The sequence below is a fragment of the Aythya ferina genome (genome assembly GCF_964211825.1).
Source record: "Aythya ferina genome assembly, chromosome: 2".
Lineage (NCBI taxonomy): Eukaryota > Metazoa > Chordata > Aves > Anseriformes > Anatidae > Aythya > Aythya ferina.
In genome coordinates this window covers 147361721-147387630 of record NC_140297.1, presented here as the reverse complement: position 1 = coordinate 147387630, position 25910 = coordinate 147361721, and the positions used below count along the sequence as shown (strand labels likewise).

At 39.9% G+C, this 25910-nt stretch overlaps 1 protein-coding gene across 4 annotated transcripts in view; it reads left to right on the top strand.

The window, feature by feature from the left end:
• Positions 1-25910, top strand: part of SAMD12 (sterile alpha motif domain containing 12) — a 184593-nt gene that overhangs the window by 53892 nt on the left and 104791 nt on the right. For 2 of the 4 annotated variants that reach the window (XM_084509554.1, XM_084509555.1), the window contains exon 3: positions 4323-4452. In XM_084509554.1, coding sequence (XP_084365680.1) covers positions 4323-4452 — 130 coding nt within the window. The remainder of the gene's footprint in view (positions 1-4322; positions 4453-25910) is intronic. The other 2 variants (XM_084509557.1, XM_084509556.1) reach the window with 1 other exon arrangement.

The window sequence follows — 25910 nt, the reverse complement described above, 5'->3', positions numbered from 1 at the left end:
CAGGAGTTGGCTGCTAATGCTATTCTGAACACTGAAATACACTCTAATAATGCACTGCATATAACTTTGATTTATCTATTTATTCTTGAGTTGTTGATTTTAGGTACTATATTCTCTGTATTGTGGAACAAAAAGCACAAAATTGTCATGTATTAAATATGCTGATTCTTTTTTTTCTCTTGGGACAGTCATTTTTATAGTCAGAGGTACACACAACAACAACTGTGTTTAGGCAATTTAAAAGAAAGACTTTGACACCAAATCCCAAAGAAACAGGTTTTCCTTCAAATATATCAGACAAGACCTGAATACTGAGAACTTCTGCGCTCATTAGACCTGTATGTGGCCCAAGCCAGATTGGCATAGTGTTCTGCAGGATTAAGACTATTAAAATGTTGCCAGTAAAGGGCAATTTTAGGATTAATTTGTTAGGAAAATGGAAGGCTAGGCCAAGGTTTTATATTTTATCAGTTTGGGCTTATTATTTGACCGAGCTGATAAACAGAAATAAAATAAAACATAATGTGTTTTCCAGCTGTCTAGATAGTTTGTATATAGTTAGTGGCAGGGGACTCATTTTGCAGCTATGTTTATGGTGAGGGTCATTTTCCTTGGCGTACTGGGATTTTTTTAGTGCAAGATCTAGCTTTAGAACAGGAAAGGAACTAACAAATGAGTTCTGTGGGAGGGAAGTATATTTTTAATAACCTTACATCTAGAGCATCTGGTTGGGAAATGTTTTGGGTATGATGTTCCAAAAATGAAAGTACCTACAATATACTGTTTATAACCATTGCTTTAAAAAACCTACATTCCTCTAACTCAGCAAGTCCATACAAATTAGAAAATTAAACATAATGCTTGATGGTGCCAATATAATAAGAATATCCTCTTAGGGCTGGTTATAAGTTTAAGTCGGTAGTGTTTCAATCATAATTCTGAACACTGGACAGTAAAGGATTAATATACGAGTCTGGGCAGTGATCTGTATGTTGCATGGCATAATAGCCACATTTGGAGGCATCTTTCACTTCTACAGGCACAGAAGGAAGTATTAAATTTGTACCCTAACTGCTGATAAACTTGTTTTTCAGATATTTAACATAACAGTGTTTAAAGCTCGTAAGAGGAGCATAGCTACTGAACTGAAAGCAGCATCCTCTTAGTCAAAACCAACTTTGTCACTATTTGTGTAATTTCTGCTAGGAATAAATAGTTTATAAGTCTATAGCCAGCTGTATATATTTGCAAATATTTGTAATTTAAGGATTTTTATGATGTACAAGAAAAACCATTAACAATTTATTTTTCAAGAGCTGACAGATTCTCTCATCTTCAGAAATTCTAATGCTCGAGAAGTATCTTTAAATTTAAGCAGCAGCTTGTACAAAGATATACATGCTAAAGTCTAGATTCTGTTGTTGGGGAATTTCCACGGAATTGGAGAGATTACTCCTATTATATGGCTATTTTTACTTGTATTTTTCTTTGATGTATTTGAGAATGAAATGCATTACCTATATATCTGTAATAAAAGTCAGCTAACCAACACTATAATATTGGGCTCTTCATTGAAATTCAGCTTCTTTAGTCTTCGTAGATGCAGAAGGAACAGTTACTGGGCACTTGCTCTTTTTACAGAGGCCATCCCTTCTCGAGATGTCTGCAGTGTCCAGAGCATTTTTCTATATGTGTGTGAGACAGACGTGCTTCCCAGAAGGGTTAGTGGTAAAGCAAGCACTGTCCTGGTTATAGTGCATCATAAACAGCTCTGGATTTCTCTTTGTGGCTGCAAGTCTGTCAATCAGACTTCTACCCGCTGTAGCTTGGTGGGTGACAGCACAAGATGAGAATCAATTATTTGGGGTGGGTTTGCATTAATGGATTACCTCTAAATGCAGGTGATGTATATTAATGTGTTTGAAACAGGATTCGTATTTCTGGTGAGTGTATTTTTGTTTGAAACAAAAAAAGGCTGAGATAAGGGATGGGAATTGTATTGCATATTCAACAATATTTTTTCTGATATTTATTTAGGCTATGAAAAGAGAGAGGCAAAATTGGACATGAGAAATTCAAGACATGTTTGCCTGTCAGAATTTTAGCTCTGCCGTATTCCCCGGACCTTAGTTGATATCTTTGCGTGATGTCCTTTACGGACTTAATAAGACATGCAAAGCACTAGCTTAAAACCGCTGTTGTCCTTTGGGCTTCTAGTAATGAAAAAATTCAAAGCAACTTTGAAAACGGCTGTCTGACAAAATACATCTGCCTAAATGCTGGAAGAAGACCAGGCTGGCAACATCGAGAAAATCTACCCTAAGTCCTAATGGAGAAGAACGGTTGACGTGATATTCTCTTTCACCTCAAATTTGCACAGAAAAACTTGTCTTGAACCTTCCACAACACCCAGGGAGCTGGAGGGATCAGTATTTTGCATGCACAGCAAGGGAACAAAGAGACTTTGAAACCAAGCATTTTTGTATGTTTTAAAAAAACTATCTGCAAAGGTGAATTGTTTGATTAAATGATACGTGACATTACATGTGAAAGTGCAGTTGACTTAGTTTATAGGTAGAACATTCATAAATCATTACTCTGTTTGTCCAGATAATCTGATACAACCTGGAACACAAACTCAGATCTCACTTGTGGATTTGAAGGCTTCAAAGGCTGCAACTATTGCCATTTGTGTGCAGAGTTTCCCTTGCATTACGACTGGTTCAGGCTACTCTTTGATCTAAATAGCCTCAGATTTTAGCTGAGAAGCCTTATCTACTGGTGATGCTTCTTGGTTGCTGGTGACCTGTGCTGATGTGACTAACTTGTCATGCTTTTTCCAGTGAGAGCTCAGGTTGTCTATGTCCCTTTTGTTATTGGAGTGCTGGAGGTGGGTGAGGAGGAGACTGTCTGTCTATATAGTAGTAAGAGAGCACCGAGATGTAGATTAAGGTAATTGAAAGTTGATAATTGGGAAATGGGGAGCAGCTATCCCATTCTGCCTTGTAATACTGACTGTAGTCATGTAGTTCCCTATAATTTTTCATATACATAAATTCAGTAACTTTCTTCTAGACTAGCCAGCCCTGCACCTGCTAGTTATAATGACTAGCCTTGCTGTGTGAGAAGAGCTGTAGTTTGGGAAAGGTCTGACCAAGGCTCTAACGTGCTTCAGCTGTGAAAAGTGAGAGCCCGAACCTAGCCCCGAGCAGGGATCAGTTGTTCAGGGTTGCTGGATTGCACTGGCTTTGAACTTTTCACAGGGCTGCAACCACTGTCTGTTGAACAGTAAGGAAGAAATTGTTCCCCAGGCCAGGACCTGAAGTTGAAGCTGGCTTTGTGTTAGGACTTTTCAGTTCTGTTATCTGTCAGTTGTCCATAATCTGGACCTTTTATGACAGTGGAAATCACACAGGCCTGATAAAGAGCAAAAACAGGCTTTTTTTTTTTTTCAGTCTGTTTTTCATCTTGAAACTCGCTGTATTTAAAAAAAAAAAAAAAAAGTCTGGACCCTTCTTACACCAAATGTAGTATTGTTATTTTGAGCAAAATGTCACCTTGATATGTCTGTCTCAGAAGTGTTTGCAGATAACAGATTCTATACCCCTAATTGCACTCAGTAGTTCCAAACCAACTTCAAATACAAGACCATGACAAAACTTATGAAAAACTGTACCCTTGTAGGTTGCAATTGAGATGGAGAGCTACAGAGAGACAAAAGGAGCTCTCAGTGGAGCAGTGGAGTTGGAAGAGGACAGTCCTTAAAGTGATTCACAGAAACAATTAAACCTCTGTTTGTGGATATAAGGAATATGTACAAAAAAAAAAAAAAAAAAAGGATTATTGTAACGAAAATACATTTACTGTGTTTACTATGTTAATAGACAATAATGGGAAACTTAAGTACTGATTTTTTTTTCCTTTCAAAAAGTAGCGTTGACCTGTTTGCCATAAACGTTGGCTTTCTGGTGATTTTTGCAAAGCATGTGGAAGAATCTGATCCTTCATGATCAAAATCTTTTCAGAAAGAGTTTTAAACTGTTGCTCAAGGAAGACATGGCACAGTACATTTTTGTGATGCATGGAACATACATGCAGTGCATAACACTGTTAAAATACCTTTAATTTTGTGTAATAAATGCTATGATGCATATGGGTAGTTGGGTCATGTGTAATGTGCTGGTGACTTGGATATCTGCCAGCAACAGCAGCTCCTGTCTAACATTTATTATTTTAATACTGTATATGGGATGTTAGCATAAAATTCCCAAAGCTAGTGTGTGCACTAAACATCATTCCTCTTTTTCATTCTGCTTTTCTAGTCCGGGACTGTGAAGCTGACCAAGCCTGTGGCATTATGGACCCAGCAGGATGTCTGCAAATGGCTGAAGAAACATTGCCCTAATCAGTATCAAATCTACAGTGAGTCATTCAAACAGCATGACATAACTGGTAAAGTATGCACTATCAGAAATATTTTACTTAGTTAAAATGTCATAAATTGTTTTACGTTGTTGGTAATAGATTGTGACTGTACACTGAGGGCTTTTTGTTGACTGGATGACTCAAGAGCTGCAAGATCTAGAGTGGGGGGACAATAACAGTGTCCACTGCCTGTGGTGAATAGCTGATTTTCCCCAGCTCTCTTAAATACTTATTTCAGATTATTCAAGGTTTAATATAATGAGAAGTTAGTCTGCATGTGCGTAAAGGCCACACCCTGTTCATTCCAAATCAAACCCCTAAACATTAAGAAACGCCTTACGAGGAAAAATATAAATGATTTTTTTTTTCATTGAGGTGTTCCACCTTAAGGAGTTCATATCTTTCTGGCCTTTTTTTTTAATTACATTTAGATTTGTTAATGTGTAGGCTGGGAAGTGAGCCCAAGTGATCCCCACCCTAGGACTGAATCAGTTTCAACACAGAAAGTTTGTTTCTAATGCATATTTCGTTAACTTTGTTCAAGAAAATGTGCGATCAGAGGAGATTTTTACATCTTTTCCAGAACTTTGTGGTTGCTTAACTTAAAGTTAGTAGTTTTCTAGTATCAATCTGAACTATTATTTGCTGCTAGTGAAGCTGTTTTTTGCCCCAAGTCTGTAGCTGGAGTACACAGTTGTTCTTTTTCTTGTGTTTTTTTTTTTTTTCCTTTATTTGATAGAGGGCTTCCCACTTTCACATATTTTCTTTGGCTAGTCTAAAAAATACTTGTTTTGTCATAGTTTCTCCTCCAAATACCCGCAAGACCTCCAAATCCTCAACACTTGGTGTTTTGTCTGCAAACAATATATTAAAAAGCATCATTGTATTTTTATTTTCCTATTTACTTTAGAAGTTGATATTGATTTTTTCTATCTGCTTGACTTTTTAACTCCTTTTCAGTTTCTGGTAGTAGTATTTTACTTGGCCACTTTGAACTGACATCCATTTAGCTGAGTAACTGGATTAATACAAATACAAATGCAACTGGGGAGTTAAATAACATTTTTGCTTGTATCCCAGGAAGTAATTAGTCTGTAAAAAGTCTAATGTGGGACACTAATTTGTTCTCTGAAATGGTAGTATACAAAACTTGGAAATGGCATTCAGCCAGTTAATATAAAGCAGCGATTTCAGTTCTACGTGCAAACCTCAGTCTAACAATAACGTATTGTTAACTCATACATGTTTTAATCTGTGTCTCTTTGTATATGTGCACTTGTGGTGTTTCATTTTTTCCATTAATTCTCATTCTTGTTATTTGCTTTTTGATAATGAGTAATTGCAAACATGGCAAACTGAACTGCTCATCTTTGATTGTTGTGTAGCCATGAATACACACATGGGGTAATATGTGAGAGGTGGTTTGTGTCACCTTGGTAAATGTTGAGATTTAGTACGTAATCACTGCCTATTTCCTCTAAGTCATCTGTTTCTCAATATCTTGAATAAAGTCCTTAGAAGTGTAGTCTATCTCCACCCATGTATACGTGGGTGACTGCTTCCAGAGAGCTACCAGAAAACTTTTAAATGAAGGTCTTTCTTTTCATTTTTTTCTACTACCATTTTACTATTACCATGTCTCTTTTTAGAATTTAGGCACTGTGAGCCGAAGTAGAAGAAAAAAATGTTTTCATTTCAATTTAAACGTACATGGAAATCATGTAGTTTCATTGTAGATGGTTGAAACTTTAAATTTTATAGACCTCTATGAAAAAGGAGAATCAAGATCAATCTTTCTTACTTTACTCAAAAGAGGTATAAGGAAAATATTAGTATGAGTGTTAGAAAGTAAGTCTGCAATAAAGAAAAGAGCTGCATTTGATCTTCATGGGTCCCTTCCAACTCGGGATATTTGTGATAACAGAAGAAATGTGATAATATTTGCATGGATTTTACAAGTTATCGTGATAATATTATGAGTGAAAACAGTAACTCAGGAGGATACTTCCAGTGTTGTTGGTCCCATGCCTCAAAGTACTTGACATATTTTAATAAAGGGGCAGAACACTAAATTTTTGGCTCAAGAAAAGCAGAATGCGAAATGAGCATGAAAACTGCTATGAAGATTAAGCCAAGATAGTGTAAATGTTTCCAGATATGGCTATGGAAAAGTAATGTGATTGTTGAAAATCTCTCAGGAATTAAGTTGACTTTCATCGTATGGAAAAATACGATGAAAGGGACTTGAAGAAAATGACAAGAAAAGGATTTTTAAGCTTTATTTGAAGATAAAATCTAAGGCATGGTCGTAAGCCAGGAAAAAAACTCTTGGACAAACATATCTAGATGTTGTCACCTTAACCAAGGTGTTGAAAAGTGTGGCATTTTGAGTACCTGGGGACTGTTAGTTACTGATTATGGTTTATTGGTTTGGGGGCAAAAATTTGAAACAAAATGTCCTTTGTAGAGGATTTATGTTTATAGCACTCTTGACAAAAAGCAGCTGCAGATGCATGAGGAAAAAAAAATAATGTTAGTGTACCTAACAAGGATAAAGAAAATGGTATTTATATTAACATTTATATTGCCATAATGTTGTGGGGCAGTGTACTCTTATCACCTTTGCACCAAATTGTGGGTTGTTGCATTCAAGACTGAGGCTGGCACTGACAGGGACTTAGGCTTGAGGAGTGAGCCAACAGGATCCATAAGAAATTCACCAAGGACAAATGTGGAGTTTTGTATCTGGGAAGGCAGAGCCCCTAGCACCCCATAAAGGCTGGGGCTGACAGGCTGGGAAAGCTGTGTTGAAGAGGACCTGTGGTCCCGATGGACAGGGGAAAAAAAAAACAACTAACAGAATCCTGGGCAGTATTAATAGGTGCATAGCCAGCAGGTCAAGCACTGTGGTTATTGTACTTCACATGTTTTAAACTCCAGTTCTTGGACCTCCAGTGCTGAAAAGGCATTGACAAAATGGAGTGAGCTCAGGTGAGGACCACCAAGATGCTCAGGGCTGGAGCACTTGCAATGTGAGCAGGGCCTTCAGGGAGCTGGGCTTGTTCGGGTAGGGTGAGGGGACTAGCAGCAGCTTCCAACATGTGGAAGGATCTTATCATAAAGATGGGGCCAGGTTCATCACAGAGATGTATGAGAGTCACTATACGTAAGTTGAAGTGAGAATTTAACACTGAACTTTTTTAACACTGAACTATAGGAAACTTTTCCCCTATAGCTGGGCATTGGAAAAGGTTGCTCAAAGAGGGTTGTGAAGTCTCTGTCCTGGGAGGGCTTCAAGCCCCAGCTGGAAAAAGCCTTGAGCAAAGTGATCTGATCTCATACCTGACCCCGCTCAGAGCAGGACTACAAATGTCCTGAGGTCCCTTCCAACCTGAGTTCTCTGGTGATCCTACAATTTGCTGAGTGCGTATGGATCACCTCAGAACCAATTAAATGCATTCTGCAGGCAGTTAGGGACGATTAAATACAGAAAGGTCCAATAATAAGCTGGGAGATGTTTTTAATACACAAAAACTGATTTGGTGAGTGGAGCATCTGGTTGATATACTCAGCAAAAGGCCAGAGGTCAATTGCATTGTGTCTGACCCAAGACAGGACCAAAACAATGTGAAAGACTAACTCTGAGCAAGATCTAAGGCACGTGATAAGAATTACCAGTGGTAGAAAAAAAAATAAGACAATAACAAGAGCAAAACAAAGATGCCAGTGGCCTGTACAACCAAGAAAAGGAAAGAATGTAATGGTATGACCTTGACACTAGAGGCTCTACAACTGGTGGTGACTTTTACAGCAGCATGAGGGAGCATAAAAAGTTGTTCTGACTGCACAGCCCTTTATACCCGCTTTATACAAATATAATCCATGGAACAAAACTGAGAAATGTACCTTGTTTTTGGTGTTTGGATGCGGCTTTGAGTTTGCAAGGCAGCAGTGCTTTTAAATGACTAGGGAGTTCTTGAGAGATGAATTGTTCTTTGACAGCCTTATCCTGTGCCATTGAAACATGAAGATTTTTGCCATGTCTCAAAATTAATAGGAGCAAGACTGGGCATCGAATGACTAAGGAATAACCATTTGGGGGAAAATGGTTCATTGGCAAAGTAATAAAGATGATGCCTAATTAACTACTTATTCATGTGTGATTTGTTGAAAGAAAGGAAGGAAGGAAAGAAACCCTGCTTCACCTCTTGTTTTTACACCCTGTTCCCCAGTGTGCTAATGCATGTCTTCAGAGCATGAGGTTTTAATGCTATGATCATTAAACAAACCTCATTCTGTCAAAGTAATACCCAAGAGGTACCTTGGTCCAAGGAAAGGAATTTGATAGGAGGTACTTGAAAGGACTCAAGCCTTTTTAAATTAAACTTTTAAGGAGGAAAGGAACAGGACTCGAGAAAACCTCTTTTTAGTTTTAGAAGGGACCAGAATTTATGAATATTCATTAAATACCAAATGGCACCTCAGAAAATGAAATATGAACTGCTAGTGAAAACCTACAAATGGCCGTAGAATCTGGCTAATTCTATAACCTCTAAAGGTGCTTTCATTAAATCAACTACTTTGCCTTATATTTTTATGAAATTCATATAAAAATACTGCTTTTAAAATCCGAAATGATTTTTTTTTTCGTTTGAATAATATGTTTGCAAAACATAATGGGTTTATCATAATGGCTGAAATACTTAGGTTATGAGCACGTTGGTAAAAGGATGGCCTTGTGGTTTTAAATACTACACTGGAATTTAGAGAAGTCTTGGCTCCATTTCAGGTTATTCTGGTATTAGGCAGCATACTGAATCCTGAGGATCTAAGTTATTCTATTCATACAGAGGAAGAGCCTCCTTTTTATTATCACAGTGCTGCCAGATACGTTTCCAGGACATATAGTTAGGTTATACTCTGTTTCACGCAACTCAGTTAAGTTTTGTGCTACAACCAGTGAAATGCTATAGGGGCGAGAGATCTGAAGTGGGATGCAGAAGGCCTGGGTCTCATTCCTATCTTAGTTTCAAGGCTCGGTGGGTACGAAGGGTGATGACAAACAGGTAGCTTTATTCACCATGTTGTGATCTCCTAATCAAGATCCCCATAAACATTTTGGTGTCTATACAACAGGGATAAATGTATTGGTGTTTTTAAATAAATGTATTTTGATATGTGAATAAGAGATGTGTAAGAGCTACTTGAGTCTTCCTGGTAACAGGTTCTTTTATCGTGGAATCACAGAATGGTTTGGGTTGGAAGTGACCATAAAGATCACCCAGTTCCAAGCTCCTGCCGTGAGCAGGGACACCTCCCACCACACCAGGCTGCCCAAAGCCCCATCCAGCCTGGCCTTGAACACCTCCGCAACCTGGTCCAGTGCCTCATCACCCTCAGAGTATAGAATTTCTTTGTCATGTCTAATCCAAATCTCCCTCCTCTTAGTTTGAAGCCGTTGCCCCTTATCCTATCCCTACACTCCCTGACAAGGAATCCCTCTCCAGCTTTCCTGTAGGCCCTCCTTTAGGTACTGGCAGGCCGCTGTAAAGTCTCCCTGGAGCCTTCCCTTCTCCAGGCTGAACAACCCCAACTTCCTCAGCCTGTCTTCACAGGTGAAGTGCTCCAGCCCCTCGATCATCCTTGTGGCCCTTCTCTAGACTCATTCCAACAGCTCCATGTCCTTCTTGTGCTGGGGCCCCAGGGCTGAATGCAGTACTCCAGGTGGAAGTCCTTTTCATTTGAAACCACTTCTCTATTGCTGTTCCCTCCCTTGAGAAACGATTGCGACTTTGCCATTCTTCATCCTTCCATGATTGATAAGTATCACATCAACTCAAAATATCTTTTGTGCTGGTTGCACATTGTACCTAACATGAAGCCTAGTGCAAGAAGCAAAATAACAGCCTCTGCAAGGTGACCTCAGTAGGATTTCACCCCTGATGCTTCCCTGTCTGTGGTACCTGACACCTGGCCCTCCAGAATCTTCTCACAAATCCTACTATAGTTTCAGTGCAGAAGATGACATAAACTGGCACCTTTTCTTGGCTTCTTTTATTGTATATTGTTTTACTTTCCTGTATAAAATGGTTACAACCTACCCTCTGGGTTATTATTGGTTAAGGATTGGTTTTATGATCAGATGTAGGACTGGTTCCAAGTAAAGAAGGTCCTGGGTCAAGGCAAGGTGTTGTTGGAAGTACTTTGACCTCCTGTAAAATATTATTTCAGTTCTGTTTACTATGGTTTTCTGGTTGGTTCCAAATCTGTGGCAGGTTTTGAGCATTCCTTAGTGCTCTCAGCTATCTCAGACGGCACCTAATTTATTCCCAGAAAAAGAAAAGAAAGTGTTTTTTAATAGAAACAAAAAAGGACCTCCTTTGTGTCCAAATGTAGGGTATTTCAAATAAAACATTAATTATCTTCCTTTTTTTTTTTGCATGTGGCAGTTCTGCTCAGCACAATAGACCTCTTCTCCCAAGCAGTGTCCTGATAGTGGTTCGTAAAGCAGCTTCCATCTCCAGCCATCTCTGCAAAGCTTTTCTCTTCTCTGTGATGCAAGGGGTAAGCCAGCCTTGCCCACAGTCCTTTCTGCCACTTTTCCTTGCTCTGTGAAGTCTTAGCAACGCTGTTGGCTGGCAGGCTGTCAAATCAATCCCGACTGCTTCCATCTGCAGTTTAAAAAATAAAACGAAATTGCTGCTTCACACTGCAGAAAGCTTTTATTCTGCTCTCCCAGTATAAGGTCAGTCTTATTTGCAACATGCTTCATGGAGCTGTGATGCTAGTGTTGGAAAATCTGAGGGACTAAAGAGTTTTTTCCTATTTCATACTTGGCTGCTTTCAAACTTTTAACATGTGGAACACATCAAAGAGTGACGGCTTTGGGATAAGGCTACTTTTTGCATAATATGTGGCAAAAGTCTAACTGTGCTTTTTGCGTGGAGAATAGTATTGGAAGTATTTTAACGCAACCCTGTGTTTATATAGCTTTATATGTATTTAATTGAAAGAAGTTGGATGGGCCCGGTAGTTGGAAAGTGGGGCTTTTTTTTTTTTTTATCTTTTCCTTTTTTATTTATTTTTTTAAACTGTTATTGATAAAAGAAAGGTTTGCATGGAAGTAATCTTTTCTCATGTCTCAACAATGACGCCTGGGTCAGGCTTTTCACTTAGATTATAGCTCATGCAATGTGTAGGGAACTCCCAGAAGACAAAATTGTAGCGGCTCATTAAAGATCTAGTACGACTAGGAAAGCTCCCTGCAGTTGAGATGGGGGTGGTGAGGCACCTAAATTACAACTTCCGGGAAGTGTTCAAGTAGTGCTCTGATTTTAAAATACTTAATTATTTGCTGAGAAATTGTTTTTTCTGCGTGTAAAATGGTCTGTGGAGTAGTATAGCAGAAAGTCTTCTCTCTTGAGATTTAAAAAACAAACAAAAAAAAAGAGGCTGAAGCAGGAGACTGTTTTCTAACTAGCTGCCATGACAAAGTCTTTATTGCTAAGCCAACTTGCTGCTGGTGCACAGGGGAGCCAGCCCCTGTTTGTGTACGCAGCACTTGAGTCAATTAGTCGTGAAGTGGAGCTATCTTCTCTTCCTGCACAAAGCAGTATGGAGCGTCCAATTCCATTATTTTTTACAAGAAATCATGTGTGGAGGAAGTTGTATTACTGTGTTATGTTTAATAGGAAGGAGAACTTGCCGAAGGGCTACTGAGGCATTTTTGGCCTTTCCTGCCAATGACATATTAATGTTACTGCTTCTTTATCTGCTAAATTTGGAATGAAGGATTTCCATACTCCTCACCCATTATCAGATGTGAGAACTGCTGTGCAAGTAGTTGATGAATGTTTTACACTGTTTCCTGTCTTACTTGATATTTCTTGGATCTGGTTACTTTGCTAGGGAATGTTCACTCTGCTTGTAACTACCTGGGACGATTTCTTATGGTTTCAATAAATGATTCCTCTACAGCATACTCAGAATTGAATTGCACTCTAGCTGCCTCTTTTTCTTTATTCTGCTACTCTGTAAGAATTCACTAAAAGCCATGGTAGCCCCATTTGCTGTAGTTTTTACTCCTACCTGATGTATAACAGAATGCAAGTAACGTTTGAATTCTGGTCCTTGAGCTTCAGATTCAAAATTCCCCGACAACTTAGCTTTAAAGAAGTTGTTCTGTACCTTTAGAGTATGAGTATTTAGGTGACAGGAGCAAGTATATTGCTCTTCATCTGAAGTAGTGTTTACTTGTACTTACTTCTCAGTACTTAGTTCTCAAGAGCTGTCAGATGTTGGGGAATTAACGTTTCATAATTACATGCAAAAATAATTGGATTATTTCTTCCCTCTAACACATTTTTTCCCCCATTTTTAATTTAGTCTCGTTCTATTTGTTTTAGTCAACTTCTGCTAACTAGAGATCATACCATCTTTTACCTTTCTTCTTAAAAAGACCTTTGTTACCCATTCCTTGTAAATTGGATCCGCTCTATCCCCTAAGGAAACACTAATTCACATCAGTATTGTGTAAAACTTGCTGAAAGAACCTCTCACCTTGGCAGCCAGTTTCAAAATCAATTTCTGTTTCTTACTCAGAGGGGAGCTAAAAATCTGAATTAGGTAAGATACGAACAGCTGTATCAAATGTCTTAGCAAAACCTATTTCAGGAATTCTTGAACCATATTATAAAGCCTTGTGATATTTCCTAGCTTGCCGATAAGGCTGCACGGTGTGTCTGCAAGAACTGAACACTGATTGTGATCCATTGACAGAACCGAAAAGCTTAGAAGCTAGTGATTTAGCCTGTGGGTGCTTACGCTGTCTATCTTAGGTGACTCAGACATCCAACTTAAGTGTGATTCAGAAGACCAAGGGTGAGTGAGTAAATTGCTAAATAATCAGTGGTGAAGAGGCAAGGCACGCCACCAAACAGAATAATCTAGTGGGCTTAGAGAAAGGGGTAATGAAAACACCCCTTTTATATTCATGCTGTTTCTTTTGTGCACTTTCACTTGTTTGGGGAGGAAAAAAAGACCCCACTGCAATACCCTTGACAAGTTCTTGACAAAACATGTTTATCAACTATTTTTTCTTTAGGTGCCTTAGATAAGCAATGACTACTTTAATAATATCTCTATCGCTTTGCCAAATATTGAAGCTCTACCCTTTCATTTTATTTATCAGGAGGTTCTCTTTGTACAGGTTTTTGGAGCTATCACCAATTGTTAGTGATCAGATTATTACTTGACCGTGTCCCTTGATCATTAGGCTGTGCAGTCCCATTATCTAGAAGCTAGGCAGGGAGAAGCACTGTTATAACCTAGAGATCTCCACTGAGCAGTGTGAAACCATAGGAAGTAACATCGTTAACTCTGAGTGTGCTTCTTTATTTCTCTCTTTTATTTCCCCACTCAGTTAATACTAATGAACTGCTTCAATATGGTGCATTATAGCTTGGAGTCTTCCACTGAAACAAAGCATGGAGTCCTTAGCTTGCAACTGGTCATGAAATATTTAGGCTTTCCTATGAATTGTGCTGATTCCAAGTATTTTGCCCTGACCACAGTCTCATTAAGCTATAATTCTGTACTGCTTTTAAAAATTTCTGCTGTATCTGTTGAGTTTGGACCTTCCTTACCTAGCTAGGTTAAGTACTGACTGCTGGTCAGTACCTCTGGGTTCTCATTTACTGCAAAGTTATCTTTTTTTCTGCAGCATTTTGGAAGTTGAGATTCCCACTCTGTTTGGAACTGGGACAAAAATGGGAGGTATTGGATGATCTTCTTTCAGATTACTTGTGCTATTGCCTGGGAAGGAGTATTTGTCTTCTTGCTGCGCAGACATGAAGTCAATTTTATGGCTCAGTTGTAGGTAAGGAAAACTTAGATGGGGAAAACTTCAGTGATTAAGTGGAGGAGTTGTTAGAGGACCTTACAATTCTTCACTTTGAAGAAGGGAATTAATTTGCTGCTTAGTGGGTGTGTGTTTGTGATATCAGTGAGCAGCTAAAGCTGATTCGTTTTATTTTAGTTTGTTACTTGCCAGCATGTGCTATTCATGATACGGGGATTTAGTCTTAACGTAATCTTATAATTATTTGGCAGTGTTCCCTGGTCTAATAACAAAGCTAACCTAATGGTGAAACACAGAAGAAAGCTTTCCTGAAATCCCAAACCTGGAGGAAGCCACATCCAAGAGTTTGGCTTCTGTTTTGTGACAGAAACAAGCGAGTGCGTAGTTAATCTCACACATCCGATCTGTCTGTAATTTGTGGTATTCCTCCTTTCACCTCAGACTTCGACCATTACCTAATCCCCTGTGACTATTCCCTAGACAGGAGCCCTCAGACAATTATGCTGTGATTCCAGGTTCTCTGCTGTCTCTCTCTCTCTCTTTATATATATATATATGTAGCCAACAAATCCAGTCTTCCACTGTATCTCTCACAAATAGCTTAATTTTTATCCTCAATTTTGCTCTCTGTTGTGCTTCCCCATGTTGTCAACTACCTTATGCTTTCTTTCCTCTGGACTTTTTGTCAGGATCCTCATGGAATTGCAAACAAGAGCTGGACTCATCCTGTGTAGTGGTTCTGTGCCCAGATTTCCCCCAGTGTTACTGGGTGAAGGGAAATAGCCATACGTAATCTTCAGTACATCCCAAGTGCATCTTGGCTGATGTTTAGAAAGAAGTGGAAATGCGCTTGGGAAAGCAGTGGGGTTTTTACCTCATTCTTTTGCAAAACTTGAACAAAAGCTTTAAAACAGCTTGGAGAGACCCAGTTCTTTCCCTCCCACTGTGAAATGTAGTAGAAACACTTTTTTTTTCTGTAAGACCTTAGCAGCTCATTGATATGTAGTGCAATAATTCTTTGTTCCTCAGGGGGGAGCTTGCACACCAGCTAAATAACTGATTTCCAGCCTCTGGGTCAGGCTTCCGGTAGGCTGTATTTTCAGCAACTTTGTGATGCTGTATTGGGAACCTGTTATCCAGTCTGAGGCAAAATCACAGCAGTAGCTCTAAGTAACTACAGTTGGCTTTATCCCAACAGAATAACAGCATTCGGGTAAGTCAGTGACAGCTACACCCTGCCTGTGTAGGACAAGCCAGTCCTTACCCCCAGTTTTCAGTCTCTTCTGATTAATTTGTAGACTGTTGCTCGTCAGATGCTAATTTTTTCATGTCCCTCTTCGAAAACGATTCAGTTCTTGGAAATATTATCCCAGCCAGCTGAGCCTTTTACAGAGAACAAAGAGACTGGAGGAAGAAGCACTCTTCTCTTCCCTACCTCCCCCGTATTCTACTCAAAGTAAAATCCAAAGCTGCTTTTTTTTTGAACAGCTCAAGTGCTGAAGCAGCTGGCCTCTGAAAGTCAAGATTTGCCAAGGGAATAGCCTTCAGTAAGAAGAAGAGCCTCCCAGCGGTCCAGGGAAAATTATTGTTTGATTTGATATAGTTAATTGAACAGGTTGAACAGTCTGACAGGGTCTGGTACGGTGCATCTGATGCTGAGCTTTATCCTCATTATTGCAGAGTACACAGCAGAGGGAGGTCACAAATACCTGGCTCCTTCAGCAAAGATGTAAGGACCCGGCGTTTTCCTCTTGAATTCAGTTGAAGGAGCTCTTGGAGCAGGAAAAAAAAAAAAAAAAAAAAAAAGAGGCTGGATCCCATCCAAGCCTTTACTGCATTTAGGAATTGACTTTCAGCCCTTTGCCCAACAAAGATCTGTGCACCCTGTGAAGTGTTTATCTGAGTCCTCAGGTCTCAGCAGTGATCAACACTTACCCGATGCAGGAGCAGGCTTACTGTCCTCCTGCGTGCAGCCGGTAGGACTGCTGGCTTCTGAAGAAGGGGAATCCAGTGCGAGAAACCTGAGCCTTTTTATTGATTTTTGTTATCTGTGACCAGGAGCCCTACAGGTATAAAAACAAGCCTAGACATACACACAAAGGAGGTTCTTACTAAGGCATTTTGGTCTGCAGCATGGACATCTAAATTAATCCGTGGACCTTCTTAAGCAGTCATGCCTTCAGTGCATCTTTTTAAAGTAATAATAATAGTTCCTTCCCTCCCCCCGGGTTTCATTAACCTCACTGAGCCCAGAAGTACTTAACGGAGGCCAACTCTGTTAAACAGCAATTAGCATTAAGTGGTTAACCTCAGATAAAACTTGGGAACTCCTGTTCTAATGGCTTACTATTAATTGCAGCTACTATCTAACATGGTCCTGTATGGGAGTGCATGTATTTGAAGGCTGTGTTGCTGCTGAAAAACAGGTCACTGAAGTCCATTCTGCTGTGGATTTTAGTCATTCAGGATTACCTTGCTGCATATTTACAGCAGAAGCAGGGTTAAAGGATGTCACACAAAAATGACGTGAGAATGTGAGCTATCCCACAGAAGCCTTGAGAATCTCAGGAGCCTGTACAGACTTCGCCCAATTCTCCAACAGCTCTGCTTGAAGCACAGAGGAATTCCTGCCCATCAGCTTGGTAAGAGAAGCCTCCAGCTTTCACAGATGAAAAATGTCGCTTCTTAATCACTGACTGACAAAAAAAAAAAAAAAAAAAAAAAAACACAAATGCTCCCCAAAGGGGAATTCGAGGTTCTGTTCAGCGAAATGCAGAACAGTGATACACTTGAGGAAATGTGTATCCTTTGTCACTGTGCCATGTATTTAAGACAGGCCGTCAATGTAATCCCTGTCCTGTCAATTGTTCTGACAGGGCACCTGCATTTCCCTCTGCTGTGATTAGAGGAAGATCTTCTGCCGAACTGTTTGATAGTCCAAACAGGTTTATGTATATAAACCTCAGTCGCCATCTCTGCAGGTTTTGTTGGGTGCAGCGAATCGCAGCATTGAGATGACTTACTTGTTCACAGGTCAAAATAACCAGATCCTGGAGTTATTTAGGTTGGAAGGGTCCACTTGAAATCATCTAGTCCACCCTCTGGCTCAAGCAGGGTCAGCTGGAGCAGATTGTCCAGGACCGTGTCCGGTAGGGTTTAGAATCATCTGCACAGATGGTCTATTTAGCCAAGGTTTTCCTTGACTATAATTTTCAGCGTACACTTTTTAATGTTTATTTTGCATAGGCTGCATAGATTTTTATCTCTTAGCACATGTTCTTGACCTAAATATAACAGCTCAGAACCTGAAGATGGATTAGTAGGGTTATTCAAAAAACAGTGCCAAATGTGGAACAATCCCAAGTGGCTTATAAGGAAATGTTTGTTACGTGTTCTAATTTTTTTGTTGCTGTTGTTAAGTATAAACACTGTCTGGAGAAATGCCAGGAATGTGACGATCTGTTGTGAGCAAATCTATAAAGTGCTGCGATCCAATCTGTTGTCAGGCACTGGTTAAACTGCAGTGCTAAAATGCCTGTGTCCATCGGCTTGTGAATGTTAGGCGCATGTAGATAGAGCTTGTCATATACTGGCTTATCAAAAACAAACAAAAGACAGCTTGACTGTGATGAATGTCACCCGTAACCTTTATCCTAAGCGAATCTACTTCTGAATTTGCCATTCACAGACGTGTACAATCCTTTTTTATGTCACATTAAGCCCCATTCAGACCCATATCATACCGACTTGCTCCAAGTCTGTCTTATGGAGAAAGCTTTCTTTTCAAAAATGATGCTCTGAGCATCATTTTTTGTTACACTCAGCACAAGGAGCTACAGACCTGTTAGCCTCTTGCCAATTCTGCCAAAATAATGGAACAGTTAATTTGGGTTTCTGTCAACAAAGCAGTGCCTTGTATAGTTAATACCGGTCATCTTGATGTCCAACCTGTCAAACTAACCTGATACTCTTTTCTTTCTTATTTCTCTTCCATTGGCAGGGTTACAAGTTTAGTTGTTAACAGCCACCATGTGGAAATACAGTATACTTCCCCTCCCAAAGCATACAGCATAGGATCACGTGTCATCTTCATTAAACATTTGCCTTCTAATACGTAGGCTGTGCACTGGACTCAGACTGCTTCTTTGACAGAGGCTTCTCTGCCCCGGTGTGAGGAGATGCTGATGAAGAGGGACATTGCTGGCGTCCCCTGGTCACGCAGCATCATTCAGACTTTCTGTGTTGGTGGCCTAAGCGTTGTGGTGAGGTGCAGCAGCAAACAATTAGGTTGGTGATACAAGTGTGATATGAACAATCTAGCTAAATCGTCCTTACAAAGTACGTTTTATTGTAATTTAATGTAATGCAATATATGAGAAGTCCCTCCACTTCGCAGGGATAGCCTCTCCCCTGTTGGAAAGGAGCCTGTCAAAGAAGAAAATGAATTAGGATTTTATAGGTAGCCGTGTTACGTGCACTCTAAACGCAAAGCTAATGGGCCTAATGTAATCTCTGGTTGTAGAAGTCGTACTGAATAGCAGGGACTGTTGTAACATACACAGGTTAGGACACTTAGGACTCCTGCCGGGATCCTGTGTCCAGTTGTGATGTTTCAAGTCTAAGAATAGCAAAAAAATAGATGGAAGGCAGTGCCAGGCCTTTTCCCAAGCCTGGAAGATGAGCCTTGTGTTGTCATGTTACAGGAGATGAAGCTGCTGAAAGGCAGCTTGATAGGTGACTCGATAACCGGGTACAGGGGCTTAGCAGGACAACAGCGTACGTTCAAAAGCTGAAATTGGAAGCCTGAGTGATTCAGTAATCAGAAAATGAATCCTGTCTTTGCAGGTCATTCAGCAGTGGAGCTGCTTACCAGGAAAAAAAGGCAGACACTGACAGAATTGAGTTTGTAAAAGCTGAGATGGATGGGTGGAAAAATACCTGGTAGGCATGTGTACACGCAACACCCAAGGCTGCTTGCTCATGGGGGTCCTTTAGCAGAAATACCTGCAATTTCTAGGCCCAATGCACTCTACAGCTTCTGTGTTTTATTTTGTTTTGTTTTGTTTTTTTTTTTTTTTTTTTTTTTTTCCCATTTCGTGAGAGTCTAGGCCTCCAGAAGCAAGGGTCCCTGGGAAGCTCAAATGAGCCTTGAACAAGGCACCCCACATTGTGTGACAAACTAATTAGCAACAACTACAGATGAAATAATCTGCAAGTTACCCAGCTGCTTTTGTGGACTACAAGTGATTTTTCTTACTCAATCAGTACATCAGACTAGGTCTAGGGTAAAACTTCTGATAGAAAGGCAACTTATTTTGTGTTCCCACTTAGAGGAGTCCTGCATGCTACTAGATGTATCACTTTAATAAAAATTTGGGGTAAGTATCTATACTTAAGAAACAACGTGGTAAAACCAATCAGTAATTTATACATGTAATGCTTGCTCTCCTAAGGCTTGAATCCATCACGTTTTTTCTGTGTTTGACCAGAGTGTGTTAGACTAGATTGATACAGTATAGAAAAGCTAATCTGAGATTTCAAGATGTCCTCTATCTTCTTTTGAAAGCCCTTGTGGTTTGAGTTTTGCAAATATACCAAATGGTTTATATGCAAAGGTGACATCTGTAAACAATCTATTACACATTTGTTGTGAGTCTGGTGGGATGCTAATATGTGCTCACGTACCTGCCGTTCCTTTAGTTCTGTTCTTAAGTCTTGCTTCTGCACAAGATTCCCCCTATAGCCTATTAATACCATCTGGATGCTGTGTTTATTTACACATTCTTCTAGATTAAAGAAACATTTGTTGCTGAAGCTGATTTAATGTGCTTTTATTGGGGAGGATACCAGAACCTACAGCCTGCTAGGAGACTCTCACTTCTAGAGCTGTTGCCTGGGAATTGCTGCAAAAAGCACTGTAGGGCAGGTAGATAATTCTTCTGTCATGCCATGCATATCCTTAAATTTGCAACATCAGAAGTGGCTATCCCACTGTGTTAACACTGATAACAAAAATAATTTGAAGACCATTTATTCCAAAAGCATAACACTTCAAGTATTTTTTTTCCCAATTCAGAAATCTGTGGCCATCAGCTGATGCAGTCTGGATCAGATCAATAAAAGGATTTGAACTGTCTGTCTTTGGCCTGCATATGCTACGTGAAGCAGCGCCATAGAGATTCCTGATCCATCTCTGTGTTGCTGGGATGGGACCTACAGGTGCAGAGTGTGGACATCAAATCGATCTAAAGGAAAGCAAGTTTCAGGCAGGTTGTGTTTGTTCTGTTTTTCAGGCAAAATACATTCTGCTAGTGCAAATGCCATTGCTTCTTTTTTTTTTCCGTGCTTAGGGCTTCTTTGGTTTTTAGTAATTACCTAATCTCAGGGTTAAACATTTTGTACAAGTTGTTCGGGGATTTGGCTTTTAAAAGTAGGGTGTTATCTCTGGTGTCCATTCAAAAAAGGTAATTCAAGGGCAATAGGCTTCCAGAATATTTTATCTCGATGCAGGATTTTATTTTTAGCTAAGGCAGCAATAGTTACCTATTCCAGCTGAAAGAATACATTGGCCACAGAACTGACCAACACTGAATAAGACTTCTTTTTCCTTTGTGTTTGTCCTTTTAGTTATGACAAGGCTAAACTACTGTGTGAATGGTTCAAACGCTGACTCTGGATTGCCCAAGTCAAATACCCTCTACCTTTTAATGCCACCATTCCGTGGGTCTGGCCCTGACTGCTCATGGCATTAGGGATATATGTGATGGTTCTGATCTTCTACAGGGACCAGTTGCTGGAGGACAGCACAGGCTTCATTTCACAGCAACGGGCTGACAGTAGAGAAAGTCTCAAGAGTCTTCTGTTTCTGGTAAATGTCCATTCAAAAGATGGCAAATTCTGGCTCAGTGTTGGTCAGTCTGGGACCTTTCATCATTTCCTTGTCCTAGGCTTAGTCTTCTTAAGAATCTTCCGTGTTCAACAGAAGGACCAAAAATCTTAACAGTCTTCTTTCTGCTGCCCAAACCAGCAGTGGAAACCTTTAGGAGTTCAGGAGGGGCAGTTTTCTTCTCTTATTGTTCCTGGCTCCACCGAGGCTCTATCTGACTTGGATGGCTCTGTCCCATAGTCTTAGGTTGGAGCATGCACAGTCTCTTGAAGTGACTTTTTGAATGAGTCTGGAGTGGTTGTAAATGCTTAAAAGGTTCTAACACAAACAAATTCAGATAGATCTTAATGGAGACAGCATGTTGGCACAAAGGCTTATTTTCAGGTTGTGCTTTCACTCTAGAAGCTGTGGGGTTGTTTTCTTCCTCCCAATTGCTATTTGATTCTTTTAACAGAACTGCAAATATTTTCCCTCACTTTGTATTGAAATACGATGAAATTTTGGCAAAAACAATTAAGCCTACCAAAAATCCGACTGATGCAAAATAACTGATGTGGAAATTTTCAGCCTCAGTGGTTGTGGTTCAGCAACACTTGATGATTATGAAAGGTGTCAAGCGGCTATAATCACAGTCATCAGCACCTGTGCTGTATGTGTGTACCCAAACATGCATTTGGTCTCCTTTGTTAGGAATGTATGCAATCCCTAATTGCTACGAGACCAGATCAGCTGCAGTGCACCTTTCTCTGTGTAAAGGCAATGCCTGTCTAGAGGGGCTGCCCCTGTGCTGCAAATCAAGTATATACTGTTATGGAAGCTTTCATTTTCTTTTCTTATTTCATTACCGTATTTAGGTATGATTTTTTCAAACTAGAAGTACGTTATCATTCGCTCTTTAGAAAATAATTATTGGTAAGTTTAATTTTTTACAACTAATCCATTGTGTATGCGGTTTCTATGTGTTGTAATCATTCCCATGCATTTTTTCTCACCCCTCATGGTATTCAAATATATTCTACAGACCTCTTTAAAGCAGCAAAATAGGTGTGATTCTGACTGTAGTATATCATGATGCATCTAGTTTAGAGTCTTATCTTTGTCCAAATGAAGTGCTTAGGGAGGAGTATGAGAACAGGGCAAGCATATGTCATACATATTTCTAACGCCCTCCTGCCCTCCAACACTTTGTGGTTCAGTCTTCCAGAAAGCAGGATAAATCATGTTTTTGAGCAGCCACTATATGAACACACAGACAAAATCTCTGTGGTACGATGTGTGAGTAAAGGACAAAGATAAGAGTGCTCATGCTACCCAAAAGCTGGCATTGCCTGATTTCTAAGATTTGAACAGTGCAGCTTTAATATTGACTTTTCGTGTGCTCAGTGATACTGGTATTTTTTATACTAGAACAGATGAACACTTTAAGATGTGAGGGAGTAATAAGGGTATTAAACAAACAAAAAAGCCCACAGTGACAACAAAACTGGCTGATGAAGTGGAAAAGTATGCCTTCTGAGCTCGTAGTTTTTATTGATGCTTAGTTAATGTTTTAGTTGCAAAATGATTATTTGGTGGCACAAATATTTTTACCTCCAAAAATGCAACCTCAGCGAGCACAGCATAAGCCCAAGTGGGTCTGTTTCAGTTCTTACACGTGATTCAGGTTTGCGTAGTTTGAGATATTTCTATCAACATTGGAAGTCTGCTTTGAAAAACCTGCAACATTTCCGTACAGATCCGTACTGTTGCATACAGGTCTGACCTTCAGAGGCGCCACTTCACAGGAACTCCACAAGCCTTTTTATTTTCTTGAATTCGCTGGATGATGCCTGGCTTTCATTCCCCTGACAGATTGTTTATTTTCACCAGGTGTGCTTCAGGACTGACTCTTTGTTTGTTTGTTTGTTTTTCCCCTTTAAGAGAGAGCTGGTTAGTTGTCAGTAAAATAACAATTACAGCATCTGAGCATTTACTGCCTGCTCTAGAATGCCAGGTGTCAGAATACAATTTAAGGAAAAGATGGAAACAACTTCTTTTCTTAGAGTAATCTTAAAAATTTAAGACAAAGTAGAATGTGGTTCTCCGCATCCCATCTGAGTGAATCCTTTAGTAGTGAGCAAGTATTTGCATACTCTGTATGTAAGCAAACTGTAGCTAAACAGCATCCACTAAATCTTGTGCAGTCTATTGCTGACTTGCAAAAATTGCTGGGAACTGTTACACCAATATGATCATCCATCTGGCAGGGAAAAAAAACACGCTGTAAACTGCAGTGCCATTAACACTTCTGTATGGAGAAAGCTCTGATGTGCTGGATCTGTTCTGTACCTCAATGAATTGCCGACAGAAAAAGAACGATACAAACAACCAGTCTGAAACGCTCACTTGCACAAACCTGCAATTATAATTGATAGTAAGAGACTACGGGAAGCGGTGTCTTTTGATAATATCTCTCAAAAAGATATCAAAATGATTAAATGGCTTTCCCAAAGCATTTGGGGACTTGCTAATTCTAGTCTGATTTAAAAAAAAAAAAAAAAAAAAAAAGGCAGCTTGCTTTGTTTCAACAATTAATGGCTTTCTCCGAGTGCAGAGCAGTGAAGCTGCCAAATATGACCTTGGAGTGGAATCATAGCTGGAATATTGAACTTCTTTTGTTTGATGTGAACCACAGTGACCAGTCATGTAATTCTCCCCTGCAGGAGGTTATTGAAAAGTGCTGGAGCTGATTGCAGCCGCAGTGGCCCAACACGGACAACAAATTAGTTTGACTCAACTTTGAATTGTTTTGCACTGCCGTGCCTTGTGCCCAGAAACTTTGTATGTCCTCTGGTTGTCAAACTGCATTGGAAGTGGGTTCACTTAAAAGTGGGTTGGGTTTGCCCTCAACAAAGTAGGCATGGATATTGTTGTGTCCTCTTGCAATTCTTGCAAGCCTGATAAGTTTTTTAGGTAGTTTCCTACACCTCATACATCCAGTAAAGCTGTATCTATTTGTAGGCCAATGTGTTCTGCCCTGCTCCAGGGACATCCAGGCAGGATTTCATCTCTGGTTTTAAATACTGGTGTGTGGCTGCTACCATCCTCTGAGATTTTAACTTGTGGGAGATCACGTATCTTTGTCCAGATTACTCCCCAGTCACGCCTCAGGCGAGTGTATTGTGGTCAGGTACTGGAAATGCTCGGTGTAATTGACCCCTGGAGAGGGGAGCTTTATCTCTGCCAGCTGTCAGGCAGTAGTTTTAACAGAGGTATAAAAGCAGGAGTCAGGGCAGGTGCTAAGTGAGGGGATGACCAGGACTCTCTCAGTGCCTTTGTAAAATGGAATTACTGTGGTTAAACTATATTACATTGGCAATTGCTGCTCAACGATATGATGAGAGGTGTGGTGCTGTAAACCAGGCATCCTGCGTATCCTTCTTGCATGTGCCGTACTGCTTCCAAAGCTTGTCGTGGTGTCAGTAAGGCAACTTGTGCCCAAACCCAGGGGCTGCTAACCCACTGCACTGGGTCAAGTCACAGAAATCTCCAGTGATTCCAAGGCAGAGCAAGAGCAGAAATCTTGACCATCTCCACTGAGACGTTTCCAATCCCTGTAAGTATGTAGGACTATGGAGAAATAGAACTTAAGGGGAGGAGAAATAATGTGTGAGTGCTGCCTTCCTGCCACACTGCCACTGGACTGGGTGTAACAGCTGTGCTAGAGGTGATGCACATTTTGTATTCCTCTTTTAGAGTAAGGAGAAAGCTGAGGAAAAGTTGTGTGTCTTCTCACCGAAATCCAATAACAATAATAATAAAGGATTAAAAAATAGCAATATCACCTGACTAAAAGAATTTGAGAAGGGCACTAGAGGTAACCTGTGTGCTTTATTTTTCATTGCTGTATCAATGTGAGGAAAAGACAGAGAAACTTGGCTGATGGAGAAGCAATTTGGCCTCCTTAAGCAAACGTTGTTCTAGCTTTGCACAGCTTTAGGACACTTCAGTAAAAATGTTTTAATGTGAACAACTTTCATCTTGGTATACAATTCAGTTTTTTTTTTTTTTATTAAAAATAATAAATATTATTCTGAAACATCATTGTGTTTGTCATTTGATGGCTTCATACTCCTCTCTTTTTGTTTTGAAGCACTACTGCCGTAAGATCCAAATCTTGTGGCAGATTTGGAACAAGGCCTGGGTGAAAACTTCGTAACAAATAGCTTAGTAAAACTGAAGATATAAAATATGAATGAGAGCTTGAATGCCTCTTATGAGTAACACTTCGCATGAGTTCACACACAAGTAGGTGAGTGTATGTGAGGCTCTGAGGCATGCAATATTTTACTTTATCGCACAAGTAAAATTTCTTATCTAATAACACGCATTTCCCACAAGCTGCTCCTGGATTTGAAATAAGAGACTCCTCTCTGCTCAATCACTTCACTTCCACAGAGGCTGTTTTGTGTAACTGAGATTACCTGATACTCCATGTAGAAGTGCAGCTCTCTCTCACTTGCAGAAAACCCTTGGTCGCGTTGCAGAAGTCGGTTGTAGCAAGAAATGTTTCTGTCTTAAGAGCCTGGTTAGCTGATTTAACCTTTAGCACTCTAAAAGCCATTTTCCCCAATCATTCTGGGACTCCCTGAGACAGACTTGGATTGATTCTCTTTTCAAGGCAAGTGTTCAGTGAATGGTTTTGCAAGCTTAGTATATTGAGGAGCTGGCAGTTCCCAAACACTGCAAGTCCTGAATTTC